The sequence below is a fragment of the Aspergillus flavus genome, chromosome 8, assembly GCF_009017415.1.
Source record: "Aspergillus flavus chromosome 8, complete sequence".
Lineage (NCBI taxonomy): Eukaryota > Fungi > Ascomycota > Eurotiomycetes > Eurotiales > Aspergillaceae > Aspergillus > Aspergillus flavus.
In genome coordinates, this window is record NC_092403.1 from 2,500,021 (window position 1) to 2,521,437 (window position 21,417).

General features: G+C 49.4%; 4 protein-coding genes across 4 annotated transcripts; 1 reads left to right on the plus strand and 3 right to left on the minus strand.

Annotated features, from left to right (window-relative positions):
- Nucleotides 1–16: 16 nt before the first annotated feature.
- On the minus strand, nucleotides 17–12,032 carry F9C07_1955750 (uncharacterized protein). Its single transcript, XM_041295776.2, has 2 exons — nucleotides 5,415–12,032; nucleotides 17–5,356 (listed from the first exon to the last, which is right to left on the minus strand). Exons 1-2 carry the CDS (start codon nucleotides 11,810–11,812, stop codon nucleotides 112–114), a joined length of 11,643 nt encoding a protein of 3,880 aa, XP_041150950.1. The 5' UTR covers nucleotides 11,813–12,032; the 3' UTR covers nucleotides 17–111.
- A 1,145-nt stretch (nucleotides 12,033–13,177) lies between these two features.
- On the plus strand, nucleotides 13,178–14,420 carry F9C07_2077507 (uncharacterized protein; the record flags this gene model as incomplete). Its single annotated transcript, XM_071508841.1, has 3 exons — nucleotides 13,178–13,483; nucleotides 13,539–13,607; nucleotides 13,677–14,420. The coding sequence occupies 3 exons, from the start codon at nucleotides 13,178–13,180 to the stop codon at nucleotides 14,418–14,420; spliced, it is 1,119 nt and encodes a 372-aa protein (XP_071367469.1).
- Nucleotides 14,421–14,806: 386 nt separating this feature from the next.
- F9C07_2237281 (multidrug resistance-associated protein) lies at nucleotides 14,807–19,027 on the minus strand (the record flags this gene model as incomplete). The annotated part of the gene is made up of 3 exons (XM_041295775.1): nucleotides 14,807–16,159; nucleotides 16,220–18,748; nucleotides 18,803–19,027. The coding sequence occupies 3 exons, from the start codon at nucleotides 19,025–19,027 to the stop codon at nucleotides 14,807–14,809; spliced, it is 4,107 nt and encodes a 1,368-aa protein (XP_041150948.1).
- Nucleotides 19,028–19,753: 726 nt separating this feature from the next.
- Nucleotides 19,754–21,113, minus strand: F9C07_1955785 (acyl-CoA N-acyltransferase). The gene has a single exon (XM_041287767.2). It carries the CDS (start codon nucleotides 20,719–20,721, stop codon nucleotides 20,011–20,013), a length of 711 nt encoding a protein of 236 aa, XP_041150947.2. The 5' UTR covers nucleotides 20,722–21,113; the 3' UTR covers nucleotides 19,754–20,010.
- Between the last annotated feature and the right edge of the window lie 304 nt (nucleotides 21,114–21,417).

Consider the following 21,417-nt stretch of genomic DNA (forward strand, 5'->3'; position numbering starts at 1 on the left):
GTGTTTATTTTTAGCTGGTTTTAAGCCATCATCAATTCAAGCATTCACGATCAAGACCATCAATAGACCGTCGACAATTTTTATAGTATTCACCCCCGAACTGTCTTCTTACTAGTCCAGCTCAACACGTACAGTTTGGCCCTCCAAATTGACAATGACATCCTGCGCAGCGACAAACCACGGGAACTTTGATTCCCTCTTTGCTCTACCAAGCCAATACAGCATATGCAGAGAGTCCATCTGATCGGCTCCTACAACAGTCCTGTCAACAGCTTCTGCTGCATCCGATAACTCAAATGTGGTCGAGATCATATGATTTTCGATCGTCACTTTTGCTGATACCTGTTGACCAACACTGATCAGTGCACGCCTTACAATAGACGTAGCCAGCTCGCCGAGAGGCAGAAGGGAGATGAGGCGACCCCATCCCTGGGCCGTTGGAATGCAGTTCATCTGTTCTGCTATTGCAGAAAAGGCGGCAATTATATCCTGCGGTGGCGGTTGCACATTCGGGGCCTGTGTGAGACGGTGGATGGTCACCTGCGTGTTCATCTTCTCAGCCGCCGTTGTTAGGATCTTCTCACTTGCCCACTTTGATGCGAGATATCCATTACGGCCGTCTGTCGGCGGGGCGGCATTGCTTTCAACTACCTTCTCTACCGCACCACTGGAGAGGAAATGGATCGGGATTTTCCGGTGGCTGGCAAGGGCGACGACATTCTTGGTGCCTAGCACGTTCGCGCCACGAATGATGGGGTAAGCGTCCCAAAATGACCGGTTGGCACCGGAATGAATTATGACATGGGCGGAAGCTGCCAGCGTAGCAAAGGTGCTTTCATCGAGCCCAAACATGAGTTGACCAAGGTCTCCGTTCAGCGCGGTGAATTTAGGAGAAGCTGAAGGAAGAGGTCGGCCAATGCCTCTGCCCTCGGTACGGACTCCAACAGCATATATATGAGACACGGCAGGTTCGGCAAGGAGCCGTTGGAGAATTACGTGGCCCAGAAAGCCCGTGGCGCCAGTTAAGACAATGACGATGCCTTGATCTGTTACCGGCCGCGGTGGTTCGTGATTGATGGTCAGGTCCGGCAGCGACGTTTCCTCCATCCAATTGAGCTCAATGGTAGGGATCGCATTTTGTACAACTCCGGCCATGTCACCCAAGGTGCTAGCTGAGAAAAGGTCCACCAGCGGCACAGAGACTCGCAGGATCTGCCGGATGAGCGCTTGGAGCTTGACTAGCAAAACAGAATTTCCTCCTACCATGAAGAAGTCATCCTCGCGACCGACGCCAGTAGCATCTAGTGAGGTCGATTCCAGAACCTGAACCCAGATCTCCCGGAGCATGGCTTCTGTCCCCGACAGCTCCTCGACAGGGCGGTTGCTCGTGGGTGCTTGTGGCAGTGGCATGGCACGAATAGCTTTTCGGTCTACCTTACCATGGATGGTGAGGGGAAAGTCATGAACCGGTATGAAGACAGATGGACACATATATTGCGGAAGAGGAAGGTTTGCTCGCAGCTGCTGGAGGAATCCCTCAAGGTCAGAAGGTGCACCGCCCTGTGTACTCGGTGCAAGGACAACATGAGCTGTGAGCAGCTGGCTGTCCTCACCGTGGATAGAGACCACCGCATTCAGCACCTTGCCATCTGAAGCTTGGATGATACTATTTTCGATGTCCTCAAGCTCAATTCGGATGCCACGGATCTTCACTTGTGTGTCTCCATCCAACCGACCTTCGATCACCAGGGACCCATCACTTAGTAGGCGACCACGATCAAAAGTTCGGTATGCCCTGGTCCAGCCAGACTGGGTGTATTCAGATGATGCAAAGTGGCTTTCGATAAACTTCTCTGCAGTCAAGGCTTCACGATGAAGATATCCTAAGCACGGCCCAGCACCCCCTATCAAAATCTCGCCCGAGACTCCGGGGGGCACGAGCTGCATGTCCTCGTCGACAACATATGTGGTATAATTAGGCAACGAGAAGCCGACGGGAAAAATGTCATCCGGGGTCACACTAGGCTCTTTGTAGTCAATCTTCATTTTGTGAGAGGAGATAGTAATCTCCCCTGGTCCATACGAGTTGTACAGAGATAGATTGGGTAGTTCTAATGCCTGGAATCCCTGCGAGAGTGTAGTGGTCAGGTGCTCGCCACCCCCGAAGGCATGTTTCCAGTTGGTAGCTGTACGCAGTGAGGCAGACCCATACCGCAGCCACATTGAATATTCAGCCGGAGTTGCTTTGGTATAAGTGATTTGTTCATCCCCAATCAACTTGGTAAGCGACACAGGATCCCCGCGAATATCGCGTGTGGCCACCACCACGCGGCCAGCGGTACAAAGACCCGTCAATATCTGATCCAACGAGTGATTGAACGTCATGGCTCCCTGTTGGAGTACTACCTCCGGCCCTAACTCCCAGCGCCGTGTGTATCCCTCAACTTGATTTCGGATACTAGAGTGTCGAAGCAGAATACCTTTGGGCTTGCCAGTTGACCCACTTGTGTAAAGAACAGCGGCAGGCGCATCTGGGCTCGAGAGATCATGAACGGTTAATGGTAAGCCGCCGTAGGCGCAAATTTCCGACGTATTTAGTAGCGCTATGCCAGGGCAACCTAGGTCTCTAACGGTGGGGTCCGTTTCATCATTACAGAATATAGCTGTGGGTTGACAGTCTTGGATGACCGTCATTAGTCGGCTGGGCGGGTTACGTAGGTCAAGCGGCACATAGACTGCATTGAGGCGCCAGATCGCGAGCATGCAACACACCCATTCTGCGGTTGGGTGCTGGAATATGCAGACAAACGAACCCGGGCCGACACCGACATCCCGCAATGCGAAGGCCAACGTGCGTACACGATCCATCATCCCTCGATAGGTGAAGCTGCGACCTTTGGTGTCCATTACAGCGATAGTGTTGCTTGGCTGGGCGACAGAAACTTCCTCGATCCTTCTTGATACAGTGGAAGGCCATTGTGACTTGTAAGTCGGGCCTTGGCCAACCTCAACAGCGCGCTCCAGGTCTGAAGGGTGCCAAATGCATGGTGCATGTACTTGAAGATCGAGGTCACCCGTGAACGCTTCCAAAAGGTTAATGTAACTGCGAGCAAGAACCTCACTGCCTTCCTTGGAGTAAAGTGCTTTCTGGGTCCGAAAGTGAATTGTCACATCGCCTCGAGCAGACTCGGTGACGAGAAGCGTAAGGTCATAGATTGTTCGTCCGACAGTCATCTTCGTACAGGATGAGGTTATTTCTCCTAGTTTCACTTCGCCTCCAAGGCGAGGTTGCCAATCCATTAGGACCTGAAACAGTGGACTATGTGTGTTGCTCCGGGGGACTGCTAGTTCGTCGAGCAGTTTATCGAAAGGCATAGCAGAGTGGGTCAGCGCACCATAGCATGCGTCCCGGGTACCCGCAAGAACATCGGTGAAATTATCTGGAAGTGTCCGGAAACGTAGTGGCAGCAAGTTCAAAAGAAACCCCACCGTGCTTTCGTTGCTAGGATCCAGTCGGTTAGAATCAGCAACTCCAATGCAACAGTCCTGTATCTTGGTAAGACGAGCCAGAAGGATTCTCAGCACCGCTAGAGAAAAGTGAAATGGAGTGACTCGGTGCCTACGGCACTGAGATCGAATTCTGTCCATTATGGTATTCGAGATACAGAACTGGAGCTCGTGCGTGTCATACTCCTTAAGGGGTGGACGAGAGCGCACTTTGGTCATTGGAAGAAGTCCAACTGGCTCCGGTAACGGGTTCAGCTCCTTCTTCCAGTAGTCCAATTCTCTATGCAGCATTCCTTGTTCATACGATATTCTTTGTGCAGCGGCGAAGTCTGGGTATTGACGAGAAACTGGTGGCAGCGAGAGTTTCCTATATGCTTGATCAAGTTCCTCAAGGAGAATGAAGCAGCTAGCACCGTCCATGCACATATGAGGGTAACCAATTATCAGGAATGTACTGTCGGCCGCAGGAGTCTTGACCAAGCGGAATCGAATGCATTCTCCCTTCTCTGTATCATACGGATGGTCACAGATTCGGGCATATTCATCGAACAGCCCGGACTCGTCTTCAATATCACACACTTCCAAAGTCACTGGAGAGATAGGCAAGATGGCCTGGCATGCACTCTTCATCTCTGCTCCCTCACTCAGATAGCACGTTCTCAGCGATTGGTGCCTTTGGCTGACAATCTGGATAGCTGATTGTAGATCCGCTTCAGAGGGTTGGCCATCCATAGTAAAAAGGAGGGTGACATTGAATGCTGTCCGGTCTTCATAATATTGTTGAAGAAACCAATACCGAGATTGTGCATATGATAGGTGTTCCACTCGGGCATATTCTCCTTTGCACAATGGCATGTCACCCAAATTCGATGCGGCACCCGAGCTTCTAGTGGTTGGTGAAGCAGAGCCGGAGCTTTCGGAGGATCCTTGTGCCCAAGAAACTGGCGAGTCCTGTTCATCTTGTTTCGCTGTTTGGGTAAGCCACTCCTTAGCAGAATATTGGACCAATGAGCCAATCGATGCGTTGTTGAGGAGGTTCATGATTGGCATGTCGATACCCATTTCATTCACAAACCATGAGCGAAGGCTGGTAGCAACCAATGAGTCTACCCCTAGCTCGAATAACGCTGTATTGGCAAGAATAGGGTCCTCTTTCCTCAGTCGAAGGGTCTTCTGAAGCTTTGCAGTGAATCTCCGTTGGATAATCTTCTGCAAGTTATCAATCTCTCGGCCACTCCTGATCAGCTCCTCTTTAAGGGTGAGGTCTTGCCCTCTGGACTGCCCCTCTACTGGTGTTGAAGGAGTAGCTTCGGGACCAATCATAGACCAAAAAATCGGGTTCTGAGAGAAAGCAACGTCTGAATTCTTCATGCCCTGGTCAATAGCTGCCGCAGGGATCACATTTAGGGCACCCTGGGAAGACACGCGGCCGCCAATGATGGCTTCTGCAAATACTTCACCAATATCCTCTTTCGAAAGGCCCATTTTCGCAAGGGATTTGGAATGTATTATGCTGGCTACTAAGCCCTTACGTTTCCGCTCATATGCAATATCGAATAAAACGGCGCCATTCAGAGAAGTCTCATATTGGTTTGGAAAACCAGCTGGCCACATATTTGGCGCGGAAAGAATGAAGAAATTCATTTCGCTACCATTAAACACATCGCTCAGAATTCTGGCGCCGTGGATCTTAGGTAGTGATGTGCTTTGGACGGTTATGGAGGCCGTGTCTGGCGTAATATCAGGGTCAGATGTCCTAATAACCCCACTCATAACACCTCCTATCTGGCCGATATCTTGAATGATGGTGCTTTTCACCGCAACGACCGACTCCTGATCGGTGATATTCCTTTTTCCGTGTCTGTGTTAATATCCAACCATCTTGCAGCTTCTTGGAGGACACTTACATGCTCATAACATTCACCTGGGCTCCTAGCTGGGCCATTTCATGTATCCAATCCCGATCAACAGCAGAGGATGACTCTATGAGCACGACCTTTCTCGCGCCTTTATGAATTAGTAATTCTGCTACTAGCATCGCCGTTGCCCCATCCATATTTATAACAAGATAAGCCAGCTCCGCGGAAAACAACAGCTCAGAGCTAGCTTTCTGCACGATGGTTCGAACAAAGGAATGCTTAGACCAATCGACCACTGCCGGTAGTCCTGTGTCATATTTCAAACCAGCAAGCTGCTGGACATCAATCACGCTACATCCCGGGTCCCTAGCATAATCTCCGCCCTCCGTTAGACCTAGAGCTATGTGCAGAAAGTCTGCAATTGTGGAACTGCTGGCTTCATGGCCCCCTATGCAGGGCTCCGAGGAGAAGAGGTCTTCGATTCCTGCCACAGTAACGCCCGGAGCTAGCGGTAAGTCTGAGCGAGAAAATATGCCCCCAGTCTCTTCAGCACACCTCAATATCATCGATACGTTATCTGGAAGTAACTTAACAAGAACGCGATTGGGGCTCAATGGATGGATAAAACGATCAGATGTGGCGGATTCAGAACTGCCGGTTGTGAACAGCAATGAAACATTTTGTATATGCGCATAGGCTACCAGTAGCGCCCGAAGAGGGTTGCAAGGCTCGTGGACGACGAGAGTGGTGTTCGGACCGGCGAGGGTCACTGCTGCTACAGCTGTAAGTGCCAAGATCACAGCCATCAGGGCCTTCGGCCCATCTTGAGCAATACGCTCGAACGGCCAGACCCAGCAAGATGGAACTGAAACAACCGAAGCACATTCGTCCGAAAGAGAAATAACGGAGGACTGCCCGTTGAGCACCTTCCCAACGACAAGATACAAATACGCGTTGCCGATCTTGATTGCCGACTGCGAGGATAACGTTACTTGAATTCGAATCTTTTCAGGTTCCTCAAGCACCACTGGCTGTACGGCCAAGTGATGATGGCCGGAGCTGGAAACAAGGCGGACTCCAGACTTTGAGAGCTGGACGTCTTGGTATGTGGTTTGCTGATAGGCGGTCGCTCGCTGGTTCATTAATTCACTATACCTCATCCTGGGGATGTAGACCACTCCATCCTCCAATAACAAATGGGGCTCGTTGCTCCATACGTGTGTTGGGAGTTGGTGATCATTACTAACTGAAGTGTCAGTCACCCGAAGAAGCGCCGTTGCAAGGCTACACGCGGTGGGCTGAGTGCCATGACTCATTACAAGGCACTGCAGGCGAAGATTCTGCTTTTGCGAAGAGAGACTGCGCAACACGGCAGTAACGTTACCTTGGTTCCAGATACTGGACCTAGTCCCTCGTTTCACCCAGAGGATATTGTCACTCATGTTCACCATGTTTTCAATTGCATTGTATCGGTCTTCGTCAAGGTCTTCGGAGTATGCGGTGCCTATACCTTCCAGGTAAAGGACATTTATCCGGGTTTGGCCCACCACGCGGAACGCTTTCAATTCCGGAACCTTAACGAGTGAGCGGAACCTCGGGGTCAGAATTGCTTCCAGCCCCTGCAAAAGATTCACAGTTTCAGGAGTAATGCCTCCAATGATGTAAAGATCACGCTCGTCGGCGGCTGTCCTAGCACTCATCAATAGGTCTCGAAGGGTATTAACTGTATCATCGACTGCCTGTGACACTATCAAAGAGTAGGGCTGCAGAGACGCTCCTACGGCGGGAGTTATCGTATCAACCCCGGAGAAGCCACTATCCTGAAGGGTAGAATGCCACATATCGGGTGTCCATATTTCCTCTCCCTTAAGGCCCACGGAAGCTGCAAGAACCACGGTATGGAGTACGGATGGATTTGTCTCCTGGATAGCCAATAAATAACCACCTGGTTTCAAGAGGCGACGAAGGTTCAACAACGCTTGCTCGCGGGCGGTATGGTTATAGAGTACACTGGGAATTAGAACCACATCGTACGAATGCTCTGTGTAACCTTGGTTCACTGGGTTCATGGACAAATCAAGGTGCATGATTTGCTGCTCATGTTGGTTGTCCACGTCACTTTGTGCCGTCGCGCAGTAACTGGGTGGTTGCGTGCGTACATGAGACTTGAAAGCCAGGCCCATACCAACCAATGCATCATTTGCTTCTGCGTACCCTGCGCCTCCCACCTCAAGAATGTTCAGATGGGGATATCGGAAACAGATCTGCTCCAACACGGCCCGCATGCGACATCTGAGCTTATGGAGATCAACTGAATTCTTTTGCCATTGAACCAAAAGATCGCATGATGCCTCTACCTCGCCCTGCTGTCGAACACCATTAAGCAGGTTTCTGCCTGCCGTGTGCAGAATGCCATAGGTTCTACAGCTTGAGCCTTCGGGCGCTAGCGCTTCAATTCGTTCGATTGTATCAAACATCCACTCCTTACGACAGGTCGGATGACTTCCGGCGCTCGCCTGCTCTAGTACATTATCGATCCAGTCCAGTAAGGCGGCAGTCTGGCCACTCGTGTGGATTCGTTCGTGCTGTGGGACAAGCCTGCCCGCGTGGGCCAGATAGCAGAGGGAAATCCGCTCAAGTGCCTCCAGGTCCGTATCCTCGACCCCAATAGGTAGATCTGCGTTATCTGCAGTGACATGTGGAACCAAATGGCCCCAGGCAACTTCTGAAAACAGTGTGTGACTGCCCGCGTCCGGCTCCCTGGATGGCACAAGGGTAACGCCCTCTAGCTGCATAATCCCTTGTCCCCCGTCCGCGAACAGATCAACGTCGCCTTCTATTTTATAGCTAGTAGCATTGCTCAAGATACTGTCGAATACCACTGCATTCTCTAGTAAATGCGAGTGCAGTGACATGGGATTTAGAACAATCCGCCTAATCTTACTCGGCACAAACGGGACCGACAATAGTCTCGGACTCTGTGCATCTGCGCCTGCTAGAAGAGTTTGAATTGAAGCGTCAAGGGCTGCTCCATAGTAAACTTGGGTCTTTGGGCACGTCTGTTCCAGGTTCCTTAAGAATCCGCGTGTATAAGGGACATGATGATGCAGCTTGGAAATCACCTTGAACTCTTCAGAGACTTCATATCCCAACTTGGCCAGTGTTGAATAAAATGGAGCAGAATCCGTTAGCGTCAGGCTGCAGTTGTCAAATGGTTGAGTAGGTAGCAGCATTGAGGACTGCTCTCCTTTATGGAGCGACGCTTTCCCCGACGCACAGCGCCGCATAAACCCTTCAATTTCAATATAACACGCGAAGTCCAGATAAACAACGTTCTTATCTTCAGTCAGCACATCGACTTTGAACAATGTTTCGATGCTCTGCTCCATATGGCCATCTAAAACAACTGTATGCAATAACTCGACGTCGGATATCTCGACGAAGCGAAATGGTTGGGCGTTTGTAATGATCCTTGCACCTTTCCATAACATGGCCAAGTAGGCGCTTATGGGAAATATGATCTGTGATTGAACACGGTGCCCATGAATCCACGGGATATCCTCGTGGCGCAGGTGGTTGCGCCAACGCCATTCACCTTCGCCTGAGTCCGGGCAGAGAATTCCTAAAAGCTCATCCGGCGCATCCTTGCGGTTAAGCGCCACATCTGTTAGGCGTGATACACCCCAATATTCCTCCCGATGATCAAATGGGTATGATGGGAGATGCTTCAGGAGCCGTGGCTCACGGGTGCTATCGCAAAGCTTAATATGTTCTGCCAGGTGAATAGAGTCCGGCCCTAGGTGGGCCCAGCAGGTTCCAATCATAGATGCGACAGATAGCATGTCATTAGAGCCACGTTTGAGCATACTCGTATAGGGTATCTCAGGACCAGATAAGCTCTGTTGGAAAGGCCCTTTCAAAGCTGGATGTGGCCCAATCTCAATGACAAGGTCAAATGACGTATCGCGGGTTACTGCAACCACAGCCTGGTTGAACCTAACTGGGCTGACCAAGTTCTCGTTCCAGTACTCTGCGGAGAGTAGTTTCCGGTCACCTTGGCTCATTATGCGACCTTCAAGTACGCTAGAGAACCATTTTGTGGCCGCACTATTCCGAGTCGGTGTGATGCGACAATCCTCTAGCGCTTTCTTATATTTGGCTGAGCAAGCCAGCATATGATTTGAGTGATACGCAGTGTCTACCTTTAGCGCCCTGCAGAATTTGCCTTCATCCTGCATCACACTGCAGAACTCGTGAATTCCATCAGCATCTCCTGAAAGAGTTACACTACTCGGAGAGTTATAGGCGGCAATTGTCACCCGACCTGCCCACTTTGACTCTCTGCACAGGGATTCTGCTTCCTCGTGGGACAGGCCAGCGGCTGCCATGGCACCTGCCTGGCCACCCCTGCTCCGAGCCAGTCGCGAAAATACCCCCCTGAAATAGGCGATGCGAATTGCATCAGAGGCCGTGATGAAACCGGCTGCATGTGCAGCAGCTATCTCGCCTGATGAATGCCCTATAACAGCTGAGAGCTTGATTCCTAAAGTCGATAGAATCTTTATCAATACTATTTGGATGGCGGTGCACAAGGGTTGCGACACGGTGGCCTGGTTTATCCGTGATGTGTCTGGCGATAACGAGAGCTCGTGCATCAACGAAAAGCCTGTGTCGCGATACTGGTCTGGTAGCTCATCCAAGGATTTCTGCATTTCAGCAATCCAATTGCCTGCTTCAGGGCATGCTCTGATCAGCTCTATACCCATTTTCGCCCATTGTGCTCCCTGACCAGTAAATATCCCTAGAATGCGTTTTGGACCACAGGGCGGGGCTCCCAGGATAGTTTCAAGTGTGCCAGATTGCCGGGAACATATTTCTTGTTTTATGGCATCTCGTAATTCTGAACCTGATGATGCACAGAACCAAACTCGGTGACTGAGTAAACTACGTCGAGCGAACAATGACCACGCCAGATTTGTCAAGTCAGTGTCGGGATTCTCATCAAGAAATGTACAATAGCGATGCAGCAGCTGCCCCAAAGCCCACTCCGAGCTTGCTGAAAAGACGAAGGGTAGAATAGCTAGTGGACCCTTCAAGGAATGGCTCTCTGAACCCACATCGTAACTTTCCAAAATTATATGGGCATTAGTGCCCCCGAAGCCAAATGAATTAACTGATGCACGCCTAGGGGTTCCCGGTGAAAGGGTCGGCCATGGAAGAACTTCGGTGGGCACTCTCAGTGAGCCTGCATAGGGAGCAATGTCAGGATTAAGGTTCTCAAAGTGCATGTTTGGGCTGATGGTGGCGTTTTCAATGCACAGGGAGGCTTTTAGTAGACCGGCCAGGCCTGCTGCGCCTTCTGTGTGGCCGATGATCGTCTTCACGGAGCCAACCAACAAGGCGCTACTGTCGTTACTAGCCGTAGCACTCGGCCCGAAGAAGGCGCCATGAATCGCCCTAGCTTCCTGTGGATCTCCGGCCCGTGTCCCAGTGCCATGAGCTTCGAAGTATTGACACCGATCCTCGGGACGGTTCTGAGGATCTAATCCGGCGTCCGAATATGTTTTCATGATCAAATCCTTCTGGGCCTCTGGAGATGGCATGGTAATACCCGGCGTTCTTCCATCTTGGTTCACATTAGTCGCTCGCACCACGCACTCAATGTGATCGCCATCCCTTATTGCATCGCTTAGCCGCTTCATCACCACAGCAGCAACGCCCTCACCACGAGCGTATCCGTCTGCATTTGCATCCCACATACGACTGTGACCAGTGGGACTTAGCATGTTGAGACTCGACTCGCTCAGGAAGACATTAGGAGCCAGAATCAGGTTTGTGCCAGCAGCGACGGCAAGGTGGCAATCGCCGTCTGCCAATGCCCTTGCCGCTAAGTGTACGGCTACCAGACTAGAGGAACATGCCGTATCCACGGTGATCGACGGCCCGCGGAGGTTGAAGAAGTATGAGATTCGATTTGCGACGATTGCTTGGGAGGTTCCCGTCGCAGCGTATTGGGGAAGGGTGTCCAAGTCCCGGAAGACCATGCTTCGATAGTCATCACACATGACACCGCAGAAGACCCCGGTTGAGGATCCTGATAAATCCTCAAGGCGACATCCGGCAGCCTCTAGGCCTTCATACACAGTTTCTAATAGCAATCTCTGTTGGGGGTCGATACTCTCAGCCTCGGTTCTCGAGATGTTGAAGAAAGGTGCATCGAATCGGTCTATTGGTTCGTCAAGGAAGTAGGATTTGACGGCGTTGGTTGTTCCAGGGCGTCTTGGATCATTGTGGTAGAAGGCATCTGCGTTGAACCGTCCTGAGGGTGGCTCGGAGGAGAGGTCCTGAGGCTCCAGGAGAAGCTTCCATAGTTGCGCTGTGGTAGAAGAACCCCCAGGAAATCTACAGCTGCGCCCAACAATAGCAATTGGTTCTGCTTTGGCCATGGTAGTTGTTGCTCCAATTCAAATATGAAGCCTCCCTAACACTGGACGCCTGTTTAGGTTTCAATCTTTTGCTATCACGGACAGGTTACATACATACATATATATATATATATATATATATCTTTGTTCGTCCTCGCGGTTGTATAAGCACGGCTTATCGTTCCCACGTCGCCGTTGGAGTTCGAACAAAATAAACAAGAAGCTTTTATTATTGAATGACCACCCCACGGTAACCTTTCTCAAATACTACCAATATCTAATTGTTCTTCGGGTTAGCCCTTGTTTGAACAACGGAGGCCGTGCAATTGCGCGCTACAGCTGGTCATAGCCCGGTCAGTATGAAGATCTCTCTGTCTGGCTTGGCATTAAGCTGCTGTTCCACGATCCTTACAGATAGTGGCTGGCTGAACCGCGCTGCACTCCCCCCTTGCTTCCACCAACATGAGTAGCAGCAGCCGCCCAGTGACCACATTCAAGACGATGCAGCCAAGAATACCAAATGCTAGTGAATCGATCGGCAAGTTTGCCAAGCCGGCGATGCGGAGTCGAATGCACGTCGGATTATCTCGGCCTCTCAAGCAGAACAGAAACAATCGCCAGACGAATAGGGGGATTTTCCGTCCAGTACGGCTTTATCTATTGCCCAGCCTCGTCTTTATATTCGGCGGGCTTACAGGAGGGCTGACCACATGTGTATTGGCCCAACGATCGACCGCTCAACGGTATTTAAATAGATATCTGTGTTTTGGTATCGACGCTATAGAGATAATACGAATCTCCATATCTATCGCTGTATAGCGAATAATAAGCATCCCATTTCTCAGTCCTATGATCATGTCATGAACCTTATTTGAGGACTTTCTGCATTCCCCAACAAACATATCCATCGTCCTTGGAATGAGCGGTCAAAATCAACTCGGGCTCCCCGATACAGAGGATTCCTGACGCCATCGTGGGATACCTTGATGTTAGATGCAATGCAGCTTGCCTTGCTTATCCTTCACCCCCCATGCGTGGCTCCTTTGAAGGTATTTTTTTTCTTGGTCATATATTAATTCCCCTTACTACGTGGCCTGCTAACTTGGGAAATGAATGTCAAGGAAGTATGTCTGGCGGTATGAATAATACCAGGCGGATCGTCCGAGAGTGAACTATTGTTACGTTGCATCGTGCGAATGTGGTCCGACAGCTACAGAAAGGGGGAAACCTTTCAGCTATCCAAGCATGCCGGCGGAGGCACCTTGCGGCTAGAGCTGATTGTAGGAAGTGTCAGCACAGTATTTACATTTACAATGGTTGGAATCTCATCTGAAGCTGTCTAAAGAATATCCAAACAGTTGTGTGGTCTGCCCCAGAACAGTTACAATGGCCGTGAACTTTACTCAAATCCCAACCATTGACTTGGCCCACGCGCAGTGTCCGGTTACGAAAGCCTCGTTCTTGTCAGACCTCAGAGATGCGATTGTAAAGGTAGGATTCTTCTACCTGAAGAATCACGGCGTGCCAAACAATGTCGAGCGGAACTTCGTAGAGCAATCGGTCAAATTCTTCGATCTGCCCTTGGAGGACCGCCTGGAAGTTGAGATGCTCCATAGCAAGCATTTCCTTGGTTATGTTCGCGAGCAAAACGAGAAAACAGCACAGCGGACTGACTTTCGCGAGACATTCAATGTATGTGGAGCTCCGCATCTATGGCAAAAATAACACGGCTAATGACGTCCTCCAGCTTGGGATGGACCTGGCCGCTCCAGGAGAAGAAGAGCCCGCCTATCGCAATATGAGCGGTCCCAATCTTGTGCGTATGACATTCTCCTGCGCGCTTTGTGGTGGTCCCTCGCTAATTGAGATGAATGATACAATAAAGTGGCCCAACGAGACTGCCATTCCGGGATTCCGGGCAGCAATGGAGGATTATGTGAAGCACATCCAGACGTTGGGTGACGACTTCAAAGTCCTGGTAGCCGAAGCGTTGGACTTAGAGCCAACAGCCTTTCTCCGCTTTTTCGACGAACAACCGCAAGATAGGCTGAAGCTCGCCAAGTACCCTGTTCCATCATCTATTGCCGACAGTGAGCCATCAGGCTCCTTTCAGGGAATCGGACCGCACAAGGACAGCAGCTTCCTAACCTTCCTTCTACAGGGAACGCCACACCGTGGCCTTGAAGTTCAGAATAAATCAGGGGAATGGATCCCTGCTCCCCCGGTTCCTGGAACATTGGTCGTGAACATCGGTCGCATGTTTGAGGCACTGACCGGGGGTGTTGTGACAGCCACCACGCATCGAGTCAGTCTGGAAGAGAAGAATTTCGTGGATCGCGATGGCCGACCTTTGGGTCCTCGGTTCTCGTTTCCCATGTTTCAGCTTCTGGCCTTAGACCTGAGGCGAGACCAGATGACTTTAGATATGCCCCCCCACATAGTAAAGCTGGCCAAGGAGATCAAGGTCATGTCGGATGCAGAGAAGTTCTTTGAGGAAATGTTCCGGGATTGTGCTGGTAGCGGGCTTTTCATGGCGCGTGTCATCAAGCACGAAGACGTGGCGCGCAAGTGGTATCCAGATGTGTTAGATAATGTCCTGAAGGCGCAAAAGGCGGAGCTTGGTCACTAAGACCACTGTGATGGTTTCCTTGATATAGTTTATAGCTGGAATGACAATACTATAGTTTCCTAATACGGTCTACATTAATAACGTGCTCAGATTGTTACAGAACTTTCAAACATATATATATCTTATAGTTCTACGGTACCTTATTTGAACACGGATTTTGTAGTAAATGTTAGCTATCGCTTCTTAGATACACGTATTCCTAATGATTCTGTGGTACAGTGATTAGACACGATTGCTTGTCCAGAGAAGTCACATAATCGATTATCCACAAAATACTCTGTCACATATCTTCCCGTTCTTGCTCCAACCTGAGATAGTTAATTTCCGGAAATACAACTGTTTCTAGTATTATTACCTCCCTCTGGAATGAAGTATGAAAGCTTCATCTACAAGCCAACCGGTCCTCTCTCTAGCTCCTCACGTGTTATGCCACTTTGATTGCACATTTCCCAGAAGATACCCTGTTGCTCCCAGAGACGCACAGGCGTGTCTAACTCGGCGATGCATCCTTTATCCATGACACAGATACGGTCATAGTGAATAATCGTCCGTGGCCGGTGGGCAATGCAAAATAGTGTTTTACCATGCATCCCAGCAATAGTTTCCTGGACCTTCTGATCGGTCTGGTAGTCAAGGGAAGAGGTTGCTTCATCGCAGATGATAATCTTAGAATCCCGCACAATAGCCCGGGCTAGAGCCATTAGCTGACGTTGACCGAGAGACAGATTCAGCCCTGCTTCATCCACTCGGGTGTCGAGATGCAATTGGCTTGGACCTGCCGCTTGCTCATTGACTACCTGGCGTGCATCTTTGTCACCATCGGACGGTGACTCTAGCGGCGGGTCCACTAAATGCGCCTTCCGGAGTGCTGACCAGAGCTCTAAATCTGTATACTCGTTGAACGGGTCTAGGTTGGACCGAATGGTACCCCGAAAGAGTGTAGGGTCCTGTGGAATTATAGCCAGTCGGGGTCGTAGATCATGCAACGCAATACTGGCTATATTCACACCATCGATCCAGATATTGCCTCCTGAGAGCTCAGTCAAACGGAAGAGAGCCGATACAATACTTGATTTTCCTGCCCCCGTTCTCCCTACCACACCGATGCGCTCCCCACTTTGGATGGACATTGTGAGGCCCTTGAGCACCAGAGGCAACCCCTCACGGTAACGCATCTGTACATTCTGAAAGGTAATTTGGCCTTGTGCTGGCCAGGTGCTTGAAACCTCCACCCGGTGTAGAGGGGCCGTTTTCTCCTCCTCCTCCTCCAGGGAGGTGCCATAGTGATGGAGTCGTTCGGCAGAGTTTATGTGCTGTTCAAGCTCCGTATACTGACGAATAGAGAACTGTAGAGTCTGTGAAATGCTAAGCATATAGGAAAGGATTAGGCCAGATATGCTGGGTGAAACATTGAAACGAGATGTGACGACGAGAACCCCAGTGACAAGAAGTAATGTATTGCAGACAAGATCTAGACGAACCGAAAGCCACCTCTGGTTGGCAAATATGAGAAAGTAGGCAGCGTTCGAAGAATCGATTGCCTGACCGATATTTTGTCGGAAATAGACCTCCATATTGTACGCTCTGATACATGCAATACCCGTGATGGCCTCATTGAATCTCGCAAACACGACTGAACGGAGAACAGCTTCATGTCGCTTCAGGCTTTGAGCAGAGGCCCGGTGGTATATTGTAATAAGAATGACAATGGCTACTAATGGTCCCACCGCAATAGCGAACTATCGAAAGATTGTCAGTTCTGAAATAGCGACAAGGAGCAAAGGAAGGGGGCAGCTCACATAGTGGAAGTACACAATGACAAGTATCATGATAGCAACAACCATGAGGAAGAGATATAGAAACAGCCGTAGTGCCTCACCCAACTCACTATCCAGTACCTGCACGTCTTTTGAGAACCGATTGATGATGCGCCCTAGCGGTGTCGTGTCAAAGAATGAGGTTGGTGCCCGCAGAAGACGGTACATCGCATCTTCGAGCATCACTTTACTAGCATTGGCCGCAAAGGCTGTCACGCACACCGAAAACAGATAGAGGATAGCGGCTTGACCAGCTGTTATACCTGCATATATACCCAGGTATTGGCCAAGACTCAGTTGTGGAAACTTGTTAGATGCCCAAAACGACAGCCACAACCCGCCCAAAATCGCTCCTCCAGCAGACAGGATGGCTAGGGCGAACACGATGAAAATATTAGCCATGGAACCGGAGGATACGGCATATGCCCTCCAGATGTCTCTTCTTCTTGCATGCCGCGCTCTCTCCTCATCCTTCATCAATGGCGCAGCATTTCTATTTTTAAGCTTCGATTCAGGGCAGGCTTTCTCTACTTGGACTGCATCAGCGATGCTAGGAGAGCTTGGTGTTTCTTCCTTCTCCTGATGGTTGACTGATACGAGACTCTGGAGTACTTCATTCCTCTGAACTAAATGATCGAATGTACCAATATCAACGACCCGACCGGCCTCCATCACGATAATTCGATCACAATGAGCAAGGATGTGTAGTTGATGTGTTGCCAGTATCCTACACCGATCTCTGAGTAGACCACATATCGCCTGTTTCATAATATGGAGCCCAACATTTGCATCCACTGCGGATAGCGGATCGTCCAATAGGATAATATCGCAGTTAGAGTAAATGGCTCGGGCAATATTGAGACGCTGCCTTTGGCCTCCAGATAGTGTGATACCTCGTTCTCCTATCTCTGTCTGGTCTCCATCTGCAAACGTGGCCAGGTCCGCTCGGAGAGCACAAGCGTCGATTACCTGGTCATACCGGGCGTCATCGTATTCTTGGCCAAATAATATATTGTTTCGAATAGTAGTATTCTGGATCCAGGCGTACTGGGGACAAAATGCTGGGGCAGTACGCATACGTACTGAACCTGCCGTTAGGCGCATTTCACCTGCTAAAGCTCCTAGCAAGGAACTCTTGCCACTGCCGATGGTCCCTATCACAGCGATAAGCTCCCCCGGAGCAGCCTGAAAGTCAATGTCCATGAGCCGGAATGGTCTGTTATCCTTGCTCTCACTAGCAGGCTTAGTGGCGCCATCCCAGGATGACACTGGGGGTGCAGAGGCCGATACGGGAACGGAATCCACTCCTGGTGTCTCGGCCTCTATGTCTGGTACACTCTCCCAGGTGAATGACGCTTTTTTAAACTCAAATGCGTTTTCCATGTTCCTATCCCATGTAATAAAGTCTTCCCTTTCCTCTGCTAGGAGAAACTCCTGGAGTCGATTAAGGGATGTCACAGCGTCGGTCGTAGACGTCACGACAACATTCATCATGCTGAGCGGCAATCGAATCGCGTTGAAAACCGCAAGGGAGGCAAAGATACGATCGGATGACAGTGTATGACCGCTCAGCACGTATGTCATGAAGGAAAGCAACGAGGCGAAGTTTGCCATGCTAGTAAAGGAAACAGTAATAGAGTGCCGCGTTGCCAGAAACCGCCGAAGTGAGTCGATCTCGAGTTTTCGCGTCACTCGAAGTCGCTCTAGGAAACTGTTCTCCCACGCAAAGAACTTGATAAACCTCACATTCTGTAATATCTCTTGTGTCAGGCTGACCCGCTTGTCTGTGATAGTATTTATCGCCCTGCGGCGAACGATGATGGACCGAACAGCAAAAGTGAGCAAGCATGTTATAGCAACAAGGAAAGCATATCCGGCCAAGGCGCTGTAGCCTATATTAACCAACAAGGTCACTAGAGCAACGATCAAGGCAATTGGGGTGGCACAAAGTATATGGAGCGAAGCACAGCCTTTCTCGAGACGGCTCAGATCTACCGCCATCAACGTGGTTATCCGTCCATCGCTGTAGCCTGTCCCATTGCCGGCTCTAGCATGACCAGATAATCTCATCGCTTTGGAAAACAAATTAGGAGTGAGGACTGCCTTGAGCTCGCCGCCAGCGATCAAAGATTGATAGAATGCCTGATTACTAGATAGGCTTTGTACCAATTGCATGGTAACAAGGCCGATAACCAAGCCCATGCCCTTGCCCAGGCTCGGCCCCGGTAGATTGTTGTGTTGGGAGGTATAGGCGTCCATCGCAAACTCGATTAAGCGTCGAACAACAAAGGGCGCCAGCACCAACAAACACATACTAAGAATCTGGCATATTATCCCAATGCAGAGTTCTATTTTTAATGTGTCATATAAAGCCCAAGCTAATGGCCTCTTTCCTCCACGTTCAAGCCGCCCGGCGAAGGCTTCATCCAGCTTTTTTGATAGGATACTTACGGATCGAGTTGGATTTACCGTCCAAATATCCTGGATCTCCATCTCCCGCTTGTAACCGAGCTATACTATGGTAAGTCTGTGGACGTACGCTCTCCAGGTAGTCGGTACACTGACCTTGACGATGGGGTTGACCCATTGAAAGGTTATAAGACTTGCAAAATTGGCGCCATATTCTCGAGATACCTGCCTTTCCTGTGGCACTGGAGGGGTTTTACTGGATCGTAATGGATTCAACTTAAACCACTGGAAGTACGATGGCTGTTTTCCCTGTTGCTGTTGTTCGTGTTGATTCTTCTCAATCGACTCGATCGCCGGTCCTTGTCCAGTATCGAGGGTCATAGTTGGAAGACTTGGTCAGCTTGATGGGCTGCCACGACAGACAGCTAGCAATGATCCACGAGACTCTCTTCCATACAGCAGGTTCATCAAATCAGGTAAAGGGGATAAGTATTTTCATGGCATTCTTGCTATTCTCCCTCAGAAGGATCGGCGGTCAACCCCTTTGATGTAGTCAGCCAATCCTGTCAGGCAGAGGCACTGGATCAAGTTATGCATAGTAAAGTAAGGTCTTCGAAGGAGTCCGTCTGGGCTGTATACGGCAAGGCCATGTGCTATGGGGCAAAGGTGCAATTGTGGTTGTTGGAATTATTGGAGAATGTGCATCCTGCAAGGGGCAGTATCGATCATCATTTTGTCCCCCCTTGGTCGACACCATTCCTCCATGATGGGGCATTCCACTAGTGATCAAATGAACTTTGGACCAGCTTCTTGTGACAATGAGCTCTGTTTTCTAGCCCTTGATTTATAGGGCTCCTAAATCTGCCGCATGGGAATATGACACAGAATTCCACCAATGATGTTTTCGACTTTGTTTGGAAACAAGCACTTTACATAAGTATACCTTAAAGGGGTCTGCCCAGATCAGTCAAGTTCCGTGATTCCTAATTTAATATCTCCTCCAATTTCTCTAACGAATAAATAGATTTCATAGCAAGATCAACTCCATAACGATCAGAATTTGAGGAGTTCAATTATTTGTCTAGACTTAGCAATATTGAAAGGGCAAATGTGACACCTATCAGTATCCAGTAGTCATATACCTACCGAAGCAGTGCACTGAGATATTGAATATCGAATTCCACGAGAACTATTAGAATAATCTGTTTTCTGCTAACAAACTTTGACTCTCCACCTCTATATAGTAAATGTTGGGAAGGCTTGGTTTCCAAACAATCCTGCCAAATAACTTTGAAGTGTACAGCTCACTTTATATATAAGATTTCTGTCGAGCTTTTCATAGAATCCGATCTGGTGACACTAGGCTATGATACTGCCTCTGCTGATCCTGATACGTCCTTCCACATGAAAATCGCAAATTCTCCCTCTGCCTGGGTACCAACGTACAACGAGACGTCCAGGCCAGCTATCTCGAACCCCATCTTCAGATAGCTCTGGATAGCAGGATAGTTAACATTCGATACTTCCAACCAGACATGGCGGACTGGCCATCTAGCAGAGCCAAGCGCTTCCGCGAAGCGGATTAGATTCCGTCCGATTCCTTGGCGTCGGTACAATGGGCTGATCTCGATATCAGTGATGATCAATCGAGCGTTCCAGCTGGAGAACTTGGCAGATATAAATGCGACGACTTTATTATTATTCCCGGTGGTATTAGGATCTATTGTCGGTGAATCCATAGTAGATAGCGTATTGGTATCCTCGACTACCACTGTGAAGCAATCCGGTGACTCGTCGTCCCCATCCGAGTCCTCATCATCTGGGAAGGATTTGTGCAAGGGAGTGTCTAACTGAACTGCCTTGATGTCCAACCCGAAGCCTATATCTTCGAGTTCTAAGTTGGATATGCGGGATTGAAGCTGGAAAACCCGATCTGTCACGAAGGAACTGTCTATCGTGCGCATGGACGCTTGGTCATCCGAGGTCGAGAGGCGGTACCTGAGACCCCTTGCGGCATCTGTGAAGGGTAGTTCGAGGATATCTGGCTCAGTAGGCCCCATAGTAAAGCTTATCATATCTTGAAAGAAATTTTTGGCAACAAAAAAGCGTTTAATGGAGGGTGTTGATAGTTTGCTATGTAGCCGGGCGAAGAAAACTAGTGGGGCTCATCCCGCTACATTCATTATAAGCAAATCAAATTTTGGAACGAACGGGTAACCCGCCAATAACCCATCTAAATCATATCTCAATATATGGACTGGTAGCACCAGCGGGATTTTCAGGTAGACCAAATCTCAGCTTCACACCACGAGCAGCAATGATAATAAAGATGGATCCAGGGCTGGCAGACTAAGTGGGCCTGATAGACTAACAAGTCTTGGTCCAAGTGTGTGTCTTTTACAGCCTATGTTGCATGTATATATCTTGACAACTATCAACAAACAATATATCATCGCTCCATAGTCAACTCTTTCACAATGTAATTAAGTTCCCAATTAAAGAAATGAAACTATTCTTAATGATATGTATTATAAAAAAACTAGGACTCAGATCAATCTCATTACGATACAAAAATGGTAGGTAGAATACCAACAGTTACATGTGTAAATAACAGTATTTATCCGAATACCCGCGGGTTGACATGATTTTGATACTCCTTGTGACGGCCCTGGCCGCTCTGTATGTCAGCACTAGATTCTCTAGGCTCCAACTGGTTGATTGTGTGTATTTGTATAAATAGCACAAAGCAATCTGCGTACGCTATCTGTGTC